This window comes from Rhinopithecus roxellana, chromosome 14 (genome assembly GCF_007565055.1).
Source record: "Rhinopithecus roxellana isolate Shanxi Qingling chromosome 14, ASM756505v1, whole genome shotgun sequence".
Lineage (NCBI taxonomy): Eukaryota > Metazoa > Chordata > Mammalia > Primates > Cercopithecidae > Rhinopithecus > Rhinopithecus roxellana.
This window is the reverse complement of record NC_044562.1, coordinates 124,245,529-124,259,537: the sequence shown is the minus strand read 5'-3', so window position 1 is coordinate 124,259,537 and position 14,009 is coordinate 124,245,529. Positions and strand designations below refer to the sequence as shown.

General features: G+C 36.4%; 1 protein-coding gene across 1 annotated transcript in view; it reads right to left on the bottom strand.

Moving 5' to 3' along the window:
- Positions 1-14,009, bottom strand: part of ZRANB3 (zinc finger RANBP2-type containing 3) — a 319,849-nt gene that overhangs the window by 285,168 nt on the left and 20,672 nt on the right. The window contains exon 2 of the mRNA XM_010367383.2: positions 8,013-8,180. Coding sequence (XP_010365685.2) covers positions 8,013-8,173 — 161 coding nt within the window. The 5' untranslated portion in view covers positions 8,174-8,180. The remainder of the gene's footprint in view (positions 1-8,012; positions 8,181-14,009) is intronic.

Genomic DNA, 14,009 nt, shown 5'->3' with positions numbered 1-14,009 from the left:
GGAGGTTTTTGAAAACACAGGGGTATTCAGTGTATCAGAATCTACAAAACTGTGCACCTAAAATCCATATATTTTACTAAATTAAATGATACTTAATTTTTTAAGCTAATAAGGAAACCTAAAGCTTGGCAGGAGATGAAAATTAATGATCGAAATTCATAATAGTAAGCCTACCTAAAAATGAACTTGAGGTTTGAATTTATATTACCTGTGTGACCTGGGAAACTGCAAGCCAAGAATCTAATTTTGCAAATCCTCCATTGAAGAACTTACTCATTTACATCTCTCAAAATTTCCACAGACTGGCCAGGCGTGGTGGCTCACGCCTGTAATCTCAACACTTTGGGAGGCTGAAGCGGGTGGATCACCTGAGATCAGGAGTTCGAGACCAGCCTAGCCAACATGACAAAACCCCATCTCTACTAAAAATACAAAAAAAATTAGCCAGGCGTGGTGGCATGCGATTGTAATCCCAGCTACTCGGAAGGCTGAGGCAGGAGAATCGCTTGAACATAGGAGGCAGAGGTTGCAGTGAGCCAAGATGGTGCCATTGCACTTCAGCCTGGGCAACAAGAGCAAAACTCTGTCTTAGAAAAAAAGAAAAAAGAAAAAAAACCACAGATTAAGATTATTTATTAAAACAAAATTTAAGACATCTGCAAATACACTGGGAAATAAACCATCACATACAACAATAAAAGGCAAAATTAACCTCTAAAGGACTTCCAAGAATGTAAATAAGTATGACTTACATAAATAAGTATGTTCTAAATATTTACAGAAATAAGACAGAATCAAAACATTGCAAAAAAAGACACTACCAACATAAGCAGGCAGAGCTGAATTGGACTTAAAAATACACTTTCTGAAATTAACAACAGAAAGTTAGAAGTCCCTATTCTCCAATTTCAAGAAAGGAAAGGACTAACTGTTCTCTGGTAGTCCCTACTCAGCTAATCCCTAAAGTATACACAGAAATTTCATACAGTCGTTAAACACTCCTGTTTTTGAAAGTCTCCAGGCTTCCAAAGCCCAGTGCAATACCAACTCTTTGCTTTGTTTAGAAAGTCATGGCTAAGAAGCACAGTTCTCCCTTGTTTATCAAGAAAGAAATTGAGTGGTTTCTGATTTCAAATATATTGAGTGATGGTCTCATCCTTAAGAGAATTCAATAAATTAATTAACAGCAAAAGATAACATCAGTAAGCTTGAATATGGCTAAATGCAAAATATCAAAACTGCAGCACACACAAAAAAGATAAGAGGTATACAGGACACCAAAAAAGCAATTAAGTAAATGTAAAAATAATTCATGTTCATGGAATGAAATATTCCGTAGTATAAATATATCGATTATCCCCAAACTGATCTATAGATGCAATAAAACTCCATTCACAATCCTAGCAAATTTTTTTGTGAAAATTGATAAATGACTTCTACAATTTACATGTAATTCAAAGAGTCAATAATAGCTGAGACAATTTTGAAAGAGTAAGGCTGAAAGATTTATACTATCTGATACCAGAATATTTATTATAAAGCTACGGGAAGAAGTATGAAGAAGTATGGTACTGACACAAAGATTGCAAACAGAGAAACCAAAACAAAGAATCTACAACTGCACTATTCCATACGGTAGGTACTAAACATGTGACTATTTAAATTTGAATTAATTAAAATTAGTAAAATGAAAAATGCAATCATTAGTTGCACTAGTCACACTTCAAGTACTCAATAGCCATCTGCAGTGAATAGCTACTGAATTGAACAGTATACATAAAGAGTATTTCCATCACAGTGGAAAGTTCCATTAGACAGCACTTACCTAGAAAGGTATACACATAAAATTACTTGATTTATGACAAAAGTAACATTACAATGCAGTAGGAAAAAGTCTTTTCAATAAATTGTGCTAGATCAAGTAGACATTCATATGTAAAAATAAACTTAAAAATAAGTACATGAGGCCGAGCACAGTGGTTCACACTTGTAATCCCAGTACTTTGGGAGGCCAAGGCGGGCAGATCAGTGGAGGTCAGGAGCTCGGGACCAGCCAGGCCAACATGGTAAAACTTTGTCTTTAATAAAAATACAAAAATTAGCTGGGCATGGTGGTGTGCACCTGTAGTCCCAGCTATTCGGGAGACCGATGCAGGAGAATCGCCTGAACCCGGGAGGCAGAGGTTGCAGTGAGCCGAGATCGCGCCACTGTACTCCAGCCTGGGAGATAGCGAGACTCTGTCCCAAAAAATTAATAAATAAATAAGTAATCAATCCTGATGTCTACTTCATACCATATACACAAAACAATTCAAAGTAGATTGTAAATCAAATTAATGTAAAAATTAAAACAATAAAGCTTTTAGAAGAAAACACAGGAAATCTCTTCATGACTTTGTAGTAGACAAAGGTTTTTAAAATTTGATCAAAGAAGTGACAGCCAGACCGGGCATGGTGGCTCACGCTTGTAATCCCAACACTTTGGAAGGCAGAGGCGGGCGGATCACAAGGTCAGGAGTTCGAGAGCAGCCTGGCCAATATGGTGAAATCCCGTCTCCACTAAAAATACAAAACTTAGCCAGGTGTGGTGGCAGACGTCTGTAGTCCCAGCTACTCGGGAGGCTGAGGCAGGAGAATTGCTTAAACCCATGAGTGTGGAGGCTGCAGTGAGCAGAGATAGGGCCACTGCACTCCAGCCTGGGAGACAGAGCAAGACTCTGTCTCAAAAAAAGAAAAAAAAAAAAAAAAAGAAGTGCCAGGCATAGAATGAATACGGATAAAGATTATGTAAGATGACATTAAAATTGAGAATCTCTGCTTATCAGAAGACATCATTAAGACAAGGAAAAGGCAAAACACAACCTGAGAAAATTTACTTGCAATAAATATACCTGATAAAAGACTCATATCCAGAATATAAATCTGACAAAAGGACTCCTACAAAACAATAAGAAAAAGGCAAATAGACAATCCAGAAGAAAAACAGATTAGACATGAACAGGCACTTAACAAAAGATGTCCAAATTACTAATAAGCATATGATAAGGTATTACATTTTACTTATCATCAGAGAAATGTAAATAAAAACCTCAATTATATATCACTATATACCTACCAGAATATCTAAAATGAAAATAAAGAGAGGCAAAATGAAGTATTGGTGAGGATGAGATATAAATGGAACACTTAAACACTGTTGATACAAGAAAAAATTGGTGAAATGACATTGGAAAATGTTTAGCAGTGGTATGGGTTGAATTATATATCGCCAGAATTCATATGCTGAAGTTCAAACCCCCAGTACCTCAAAATGTGACCTTATTTGGAAATATGGTCACTGCAGACATAATTACTTAAGATAAAGTCATCAGGGTATCACCAATGTAATGAATATGACTAGTGTCCATATAAAAAAGGCAAATTTGGACCTAGAGACATAAACAGAGGGAAGATAATTTGAATAGAAATAAGAAGAAAACAGTAGCCTACAAGTCAAGAAGAGAGCCCTGGAAAAGACAATTTCTTCACAGCTCTCAAGAGGAACCAACCCTGCCAACACCTTAATTTTGGACTACTAGCCTCCAAAACTGTGGGAAAATAAATTTCTGTTGTTTAAGCCACCCAGTGGCAGTATGCTTTTATGATAGTCCTAGCAAACTAATATAGGCATTATCTACTAAAATGGAATACACGCACACCCTATGACCCAACAATTCTTCTTGGTAGATACACATCAAAGTGTGTATATATGTTCACCAAAAGATTTGTATAAGAACATTCATATCATTACTATTTTATGAGCCCCAAACTAGAAATACCCCAAATGCTCCACAGTGGTATGAATACATTATGGTATAATCACAAGATGGAATTTTACATGGCAATGAGTATGAACGAACTACAACCACATACAAAAACATAGATTTTTTGTATGTGGAACATAGAACAGGCAAAGCAATCAATAATGTTAGAAGTCAGGATAGTGGTTACTTTTCAAGAGAAAGGAAGTAGTAATGATTGGAAGGGATAAGAGGGAGGTTTCTGTGATGCTGGCAATGTTCTATTTCTCGATCTTGGTGATGCTACATGGTGAAAATTCCTCAAGCTATACATTCACAATCTGTATACCTTTGTCCATGTAAATTACATATCAGTTAAAAAAAAAGAAGTACTTAAAAAAACTGAATAGGTTGGTTAAATAGCAGATTAGACCAGCTGGTTATGAATTGTATAAGAGAACTTGAAAACAGTCATAATGTAATAAACAGAGAATATATAAGAGACATTAATAGAGGCATAGGATGAAGGAAAAAGGTCAAGTATAAATCTAACTGGAATTGCAGCAGACAAAACAAATGGGGGAGAAGCAATATTTGAAGAGGGAATAGCTGAGAATCTCCTAGAATCAACAGACACAAATCCCAGATTTAAAAGGCACAATAATCCTAAACAAGATAAATAAAAAGAAAACCATACTGAATAAAGTATAGTGAAACTGCAGAACTCCAAAGACGAGAAAATCTTCAAGTCAGATGATGCACAAAGGAACAAAAATTGGACGGATTTTTTTATTTTAAAAAATTTCAAACTCACAGAAAAGCAAAAGAGAATAATTCAATGAGCATACCCCGCAGATGATACCACTCACCAATGAAGACACCCACCAGAATATACTACTCACTAAATTCACACTGTTAACATTTTGGCTCATCCACTCAAGATGTTTCTGAACATAAGTCCTTCCCTTTTGGGAAAATGTAGAAAGTATAGCACTAACAATAGCACTATTCTTCGTCTGAAAATTCTTTATCATGCATTTATTAGAAACAAGAACATTCTTCTATTCAACAACAACACCATTACCTCATCTAAGATAATCAACATTAATCCAATAACATCATCTAAATAGAGTCCAGATGAAATTTTCCCAGTGATCTTAAAAGCGTTCCCTAAAGTTTTTCTTTTTCCTGATCCAGGATCTAACCAAGGCTTGTGCATTACTTTTAGATGGTATAGTTATTAGGTCTCTCTCAATTTAGAGACTTTCCTTGATGCACTACTTCCTTTGATTTTTGATGACACTGAATCCTTTGAAGAGTCCAGGTCAGTTGGCATGAAAAAATGTTCTACATTCTGGATTAGTTGGACAGTTTCACCATGATTCCCAGATCAAATGTTTCCAGTAAGAACACCACATAAGGTAATGTTATGTCTCTTCTGTGCACCACATTAAGCATGTGGCTATCCCACTATTAGCAATACCAAGCTTGGCCATTTTGTAATTTTTCCCTTTGTAATAAGTCATCTGTAAGGTGCTATTTTGAGACTCAAGGGCCAGGCGCGGTGGCTCAAGCCTGTAATCCCAGCACTTTGGGAGGCCGAGACAGGCGGATTACAAGGTCAGGAGATCGAGACCATCCTGGCAAACACGGTGAAACCCTGTCTCTACTAAAAAAAAAAATACAAAAAGCTAGCCGGGCGAGGTGGCGGGCGCCTATAGTCCCAGCTACGTGGGAGGCTGAGGCAGGAGAATGGCGTGAACCCGAAAGGCGGAGCTTGCAATGAGCTGTGATGCGGCCACTGCACTCCAATTTGGGTGACAGAGCGAGACTCCGTCTCAAAAAAAAAAAAGAGACTCAAGGGTATATTATCAATGACAATTATGGAAGACAGAAGACAGGAGGATACAACCTTCTAAGTGCTAAGAAAAAAATAACTATTAAAGCAGACCTATATTGCCAATGAAAATATTACTGAAGAATGAACTCAAGATAAAATATATCCTGAAATTATTTTTAAATCCTGAAATTATTTCATGGTCAAGTAAACAAAAAACTTGATGGGAAACATTTCCAAGTTTTCATTTTGCCAAATAATATAATAAAAAATTTCCACAACTAACATCATGTTTTCAGAAAAGAAAGGACAATTCTAAGCCTCCAAAAAAGAAGACTTAAGCTCAAAATAAATGAAGGTTCTCTAAAATGAATGAATTTTGCTTTATGAACAGCACTGTTTTTATTTTCTCATTTTGTTACATGTATCCATATTTTGTTAGGACTGGTTAGCAGTCCAGAGACAAGTGTTTGGAAATTACTAAGTCTAACTACGAAAAAGGGAAAAGGCATTTTATTTCACCATTATGAAGAACTCGGTCTTCTTTTGTAACCACAGTAATTAGGATTATAAAATCCATTTTATAGTTAATGAATCTTAAGTATGAATTGTTAAAGAAGCATGCACAGCATCACTGAGATAGTAAGTGGCTCAGATTTCAACCAAGTCTAAACCTACAGCGTATGTTCTTTCTACTCTGCCATAGTGAGAAGCCCAACCACACAAAATATGAAGTACCTAAAGGAGCTAAAGGCTGTCAAATGGCAGTTTAAAATGTCATTTGTGACTGAATCTTCAGGAATTTGAGGACGGTTAACAATGTGAATATGGAAGAGTACAACTTTAACTCCATAAAAGCAATGGAAATCTACAGAAGTGATGTCTAGGGTGGAGAAACTTGAGAAGATGCAGGTGTAAGGTGAAAAACACCTGGTATATAACCTTAAGTGTCAACTAACAGTTATAAATACAAATGTGTACAATATAAACAAACTACTAATACACGAATCTCAATAAGACTACAACAATTTTTAAAAGTTTTTCATAAACAGCACATACAACTGGATTCCATTTATATAAACCACTAAAAACAGGCAAAATAAAAAACATCAGATCAATGTGAGAGTGGGGACTGACTGAGAAAGGGAATGAAGTAACTTTCTAGGATGATGGGTTTGGGTTATAAAAGTATATGCATTTGTCAAAGTTTGTACATTTCATTAATTAAATCACAACAGAAAAAAATCTATAAACAAATATGAATTCTAGTTAATCATACATATACTTAAGTATATATGAGAAAGTATAATAATGCTGCAATTTACTTTGAAATAAATGAAAATAATAAAATGGACTGATGGGGTAGAAGGATAGAGGGATGGATTAATAGATAAATACGTGATAGACCAAGCATGGCAAAATGTTAATAATAAACTGCGTGTGTTGCCTCTACCAAGCATTTACTCTAACATTCTTTCAATTTCGTTGTATGTTTTTTAAATTGTTCATAATAAAATGTTGAAGAGAAAGTATATCATATATGTGACTGTGGAACTAAGACAATGCTATCCTTAAAAATATAGAAAACCATATAATGGCCCAATTTGATGGAAGAGATCATATAACTATCACGAAGTTTGAAAGAAGTAAAGAAATACAGACAGTACTATAAGGTACTCATAAGACACACCCAGAAGTTGCTAAATCTAAGGTGAAAAATAAAATGAATAAAAATACAATGGATGGGTGCAGTGGCTTATGCCTGTCATCTCAGCACTTTGGGAGGCAAGGCAGAAGGATCACTTGAGCCCAGGAGTTTGACCAGCCTGGGCAACATGGTGAAAACCCATCCCTAAAAAAAACAAAACAAAAGCAAAAATTACCCGGGTGTGGTGGTGTGCACCCCATAGTTAAAGCTATTCAGGAGGCTGATGTGGCAGAATCACTTAAACCCAAGACACAGAGGTTGCAGTGAGCCAAGATCATGCCACTACACTCCAGCCTGGGTGAAAGGGCAGACTCTGTTAAAAAAAAAAAAAAAAAATCCTTCTGGTAAGAGACAAAAAAAGCAAAAAACGATGGAAATAAGTTGAATTAGTTTCATGTGAAAGCAATACATTCTAGAAAACTGTCAATATATGAGTTGCTGAGAATATCTGATAACTGAAATAATTAAGATAACTGAACATACTTTCACTTAAGAAATCACAATTGGGTTCAACATATTTCAACATGAAGTATAAGTCAGCCATAGTAAATGGATAAAGCTAACTTAGTCACAATCAATTCTACTAAAAAAAGATTGTTTGAAAAGAATAGTTTGAACAGAACTTTGTTTTTAATACACTTGCCAGGAATTTTAACATTTTTAGCATGTCTTAAAAGAAGAATTTTACCTGCCATTTCTTTTGAGGGCAAAAATGATGCCATCTTTCTGGAATGGAAGCAGCTTTGCTCTTAGTCTGTCAGGCAAAAAGTCCAGCAGTTTATCAGATTCACTTGTCACACAAGAAATCTGAGGTGTAAGAGACTTCTTTATGTTATGAACCCTATGCATGATGATCCTAAAAAACAAAGACACAACAAAAAAGGGAGGGGTATAAGAAATAGATATTACTAAGCATGTTACAGAATCACATGTAAATAATATTAAAGTACATATTAATAGCTTTGACATACCATTTATATAAACTAAATCCTATTCTCACAGTAAGCTACGAAGAAAATTCACAGCACTGAGTTTGAAAGCAATCACTTAAGGCACTCTCTAGGAACTCAGCATGCACTATTTCAAGCCCTAATACCACACACCAGCTCAACACCACAAATGTATTACTAAAAAATTACAAATAAACTACATTTTCCACAAATTGGATAATTTTTAAAATAAGGATGAATCTGCTAGAGAAAGATGAGTCCTTTAATAATTTATCCTTTTATGGATCCACATTTTCATATCACACCAGATTTTCTAAGAGTGAGGTAAAGCTGCATTTTTTTTTTTTTTTTTTTTTTTTTTTTTTTTTTTTTTTTTTTTTTGAGACGGAGTCTCGCTCTGTCGCCCGGGCTGGAGTGCAGTGGCCGGATCTCAGCTCACTGCAAGCTCCGTCTCCCGGGTTCACGCCATTCTCCTGCCTCAGTCTCCCGAGTAGCTGGGACTACAGGCGCCCGCCACCTCGCCCGGCTAGTTTTTGTATTTTTTTAGTAGAGACGGGGTTTCACAGTGTTAGCGAGGATGGTCTCGATCCCCTGACCTCGTGATCCGCCCGTCTCGGCCTCCCAAAGTGCTGGGATTACAGGCTTGAGCCACCGCGCCCGGCCTATAAAGCTGCATTTTGAAAAATTATAAAATACAAAGACATTAAGTCCAAAATAAAATTTATCATAATTAAATTAATGATTATTAAATTGTTTAAATATTAAAATTAATTTTTTTAATGAGCTGAATCCACAGTATAACTCTGCCTTATTAACACCTTCCTCACCCCCTGGTTTTCCACAGATGTTATTTTAATTTTCTATGACATAAAAATTTCATATATCTGTAAATTCTTATAAATTAAATATTCTCACTGGAAGAAAATGTCCTATTACACCACTACACTACAATGCCTATCAAATAATAATATTTTGTATTTAGATGGTACCTTGCCTTCTGTTTATATATTATCTCATTTCATCTTTTAAAAACAGTTTGCAGGCCAGGCGCAGTGGCTCACGCGTGTAATCCCAGCAGTCTGGGAGGCCAAGGTGGGTGGATCACGAGGTCAGGAGTTCGAGACCAGCCTGGCCAGTATGTTGAAACCCCGTCTCTATTAAAAATACAAAAATTAGCTGGGCGTGGTGGCACTCACCTGTAGTCCCAGCTATTTAGGAGGCTGAGGCAGCAGAATTGCTTGAACCCAGTAGGCGGAGGTTGCAGTGAGCCGAGATCATACCACCACACTCCAGCCTGGGCGACAGAGTGCCATCTCAAAAAAAAAAAAAAATTTGCTTTTTGCCTCAATTACATGCAGACTTATGTAACTATAACTATCTTCCATCCAAAAAAGTAACCAACTTCTGTGTCTACTAAGGTCGAGAATAAAGCAAGCGTTTATTTATTCATAACAAATAGGTACTACATGCCACAACCTACAGAAGCAAGACCCACACACTCATAAGGCTTATATTATCCGGGGAAGACTAAAAATTGGCAAATAAATAAATATGATGGTTTTTCTTTTTTGTTTTCAGCTGCACCTGATCGAATGGGAAGGATGATTGATTATAATACAGCACAAATAGTGTAAGGAATTTAAGAGACTACGGGTCACTTTAGGTAGGCTGACCAACAGTGGCCTGTCTTAGAAGTGCTATTTGGCTTATGGTCTGAAAGATGTAAAAAGCCACCCAGGATCAAAATTAAGAGAAGAGCAGACCAAGTAGACAGCATCAGTGCAAAGGGCCCAAATTGAGAAAGGGCTTGGTGTTTTCAGAAAACAAAAAGAAGGCTAACATGGACCAGGCACGGCGGCTCATGCCTATAATCTCAGCATTTTGGGAAGCCGAGGTGGGCGGATCACCTGAGGTCAGGAGTTCGAGACCAGCCTGGTCAATGTGGCGAAACATTGTCTCTACTAAAAATACAAAAATTAGCTGGGTGTGGTGGCGCATGCCTGTAATCCTGGCATGACAATCACTTGAACTCAGGAGGAGGAAGTTGCAGTGAGCTGAGATCACACCACTGCACTCCAGCTTGGGCAACAGAGAGAGACTCCATCTCAAAAAAAAAAAAAAAAGAAAAAAAAAAAGCCAATGTGGCTGATGACCCAAAGGAGGGAATGGTATAAGATGAAGCTACCGAGATAAAGAGCCAAATCATATACAGCCTTGATAATAACTTTGGATTCCTTTTTAAGAAGGAAGGAATGCAAATGGAGTTTGCTGTCCTATACACCATTAACCAAATGGGACTATTTAAATTTGAAAATTCAGTTCTCTAGTTTCACCAGCCATGTTTCAAGGGCTCAACAGTAACATATGTCTGGTCCAAGCTATGATATTTAATAGTAAAGATACAGAACATTTCTCTCTTCACTAAAAGTTCTATTGGACAGTACTCCATGGAAGGTTTAAACAGGGGAATGACACAATCTGACTTACATTTCAGAAAACACCTGAAGGAGATAAAGATATTAATAAAGAGCCAGGAGATAAATGTTCTTACAGGATTTGGCCAGTCAACAAAGCCTCCACTGCTTTAGTAAGCAACCGAATTTAGAAATGATTTGAGTCAGTTCTGTCTGAATAAGGTCCTCATAAACACTTCTGAGTGGGCCTCCATAGGACCCTCTCAACACCACCACCCCTGTAACAAAACTTAGCAAGGAATAGAGAATGGAGCAAAAAGGGAAAGCATGAAAGCAGGAAAACTGTTTTCAGGCTGCAACAGACAAGGCAAAAAACCTTTAACAGTGAAAGTGAAAAGATTCAGGAAGTGTATCAGAGGTAAAGCAAACAGCACCTGCTGATGCAGTACATGTAAAGAATAAGAGAAATGGAGAATCAAAATGTGGACCTAGAGTGATGGAGTTAGTGATGCAATTGGCTGGGATAGTGAGGACTACAGAATAAATATATAGGGGAGAAAAATAATCAATAGATATCCTTTGAGATGGCTGTAAGATACGAAGTGGAAATGTCAGGTATGTTTGAAAATATATGAGCCTAAGTTCCTATAGGGAGAGATAGAGGCTGGATACACACGAGAAATATCACTTTCCCAGCCTGCCTTGGAGCTACTAATCAGATATACCTATTGTGGACTTTAGAAAGTCAAAACTCAAAGGAGCAGAGATTAAGTAAAATTCATTCTGGCAAGGCTAACAGCAGCAGAAAACCATGTACACTTTCCAGAAGTAACAGGAGTTTCAGAAGCACTTTTTAGGGTTAATGGGATGAAGGATGCAATGTTTCAGGGTGGAACACTGGCAAGAAGTAAAAACTTAAAAACAAAATAATTTTGTTGTTTATCATCTTTATTTAAGACTCCTTTTTTTTTCTTTGCTGGATGCAGTGGCTCATCACTGTAATCCCAACACTTTGGGAGGTTGAGGCAGGAGAATAAATAGTTTGAGGACAGGAGCTGAAGATCAGCCAGGGCAAATAGCAAGATCTTGTTGCTTACAAAAGATCATAAAATTAGCCTGTTGTGGGGGTGCATGCCTGTAGTCCCAACTACTTGGGAGGCTTGAGAGGACTGCTTAAGCCCAGGAATTTGAACTATGATCTTGTCAAGGAAAGGAAAGGAAAGGAAAAGGAAAAGGAACAGAAAGGAAAGGAAAAGAAAAGAAGAGAGAGGGAGGGAGAATAACAAAACAAAGCAAAACTACTCTTTGCACTTTACAATTTTACTAAAAATTTTAATAGACACTCCAAAAATATCTGGTAAATTGGGATCACTCTGCCGCTTACATGATTTATTTTTATGAGGACTGACTCAGGCACAATATTTGTAAAAATAAACAATGAAACTAAAGTTATATTAATCAAAAATTTGTTTTAATAGTCACAAATAAGAGAAAAAAGTTATTTAAATGTGAAGATTAAAGAAATCTAAAACATTATGAAAATGTACAGAAAAAAATTTCAGTTGAACTTTATAGTGTGGCTCATTGATGATTTAAGCAGGTATTTGGATACATAAAGAACTTAAAAATACGTAGTGGTACAATCTAATGAACAGAACATGAATGTTTTTGTTAATCCTAAAAATAATTTTTAAAATATTATTTTCTATTTATAGGATCTAAAGTAAAAAAGGTATAATAACGAATATCTCATGTAGGTTTGGCCACATAGATTTAATTGCTACAAAAAGTCAGTTGTAACCAACATTACATTAATAAAAGAAGATGCAGATTTTATCTTCATTCTAGATTACCAAGAAATCTAGAATTTATAGTTATAATAATGTGCATACCTCTTTAATCATGAATACTGTATTTAGTTCAGAGGTTTAGCTTAAAAGGTTTTATTCAATATATGTGTACTAATTCACTTGCAGTAAGGCGGGGGGAGCCTATCAAAATGAAACCAGCAATACATATTTTTAAAAAAATTTTTCTTCCAGAAATATTTTAATAATCATTGACCATTTCCAAGAAACACCCACTGCATGCCCATCAATTAAAGAGAACCATAACAAAACAGAAAATTTACCATATGGCTATGACTTAAAGAAAAAATAATGTGGACAGGAGCACATCAGCAAAGTCCATTTAAAGTCACATTCCTTCTTACGGGCTATGAATAGAAGTCTGATTAGACACCAGAATAAAACTTACTACAAATGCTAAACCATTTAGGTCAAAGAACCTCTAGAGAAGCATCTGTCTTCAAAGGGATTCTAGTTTGAGGCTCAATTTTGGAATACGGTATAACAGACATGTTAACAGAAGACATACAAGATGATAAAAGAGGGTTTCTTTTTTTTTTTTTTTGAGACGGAGTCTCGCTCTAGCCCGGGCTGGAGTGCAGTGGCTGGATCTCGGCTCACTGCAAGCTCCGCCTCCCGGGTTTACGCCATTCTCCTGCCTCAGCCTCCGGAGCAGCTGGGACTACAGGCGCCCGCCACCTCGCCCGGCTAGTTTTTTGTATTTTTTAGTAGAGACAGGGTTTCACCGTGTTAGCCAGGATGGTCTGCGATCTCCTGACCTCGTGATCCGCCCATCTCGGCCTCCCAAAGTGCTGGGATTACAGGCTTGAGCCACCGCGCCCGGCCAATAAAAGAGGGTTTCTACAATTCCCCACATAGTCTGAACCTAATACAACAAATCTAGATATTAAAAAATTATTTTTCTTTAAACAATTGCCAAGTCTAAAATCAAAGATAAACAGAAGGCACAACAGTTTTGTTAAGGTTGTTATCTGGGTTTTGGGAATATTTTGTCTTTTGTTTTTTTACAAATACAAATTAAACATCAAAAAACTCTACTTCAAAAAAACTAACAGTTCAAGAAAAGCCTATCCAGTTGCATTCTAGACATTTAAAACCTATATCACAGTTTAAATTTCAATGGTAAAAAGAGTAGGTTTTAGAACTGTTTTGTGATCCTACATCAGAAGAAAAATTCTATTCCTTTTATCCAGTTTTTAAACATACCAGCGAGAATCAAAATTGTCAAATTTTCCAAATTTTAAACATACCAGTCAGAATCAAAATTGTCAAATTTTCCAAACCCACTGTAAAAACAGGTTTTAGAAGTGTTTCATGATCCTATATCAAAATAAAAATTATATTCCTTTTATTCAGTTTTTAAACATTACCAGTGAGAATCAAAATTGTCAAATTCTCCAATGGCAATTTCTCCACACCAGAAAGTGGTCATGACTCTCAAAGAAGAAACAGT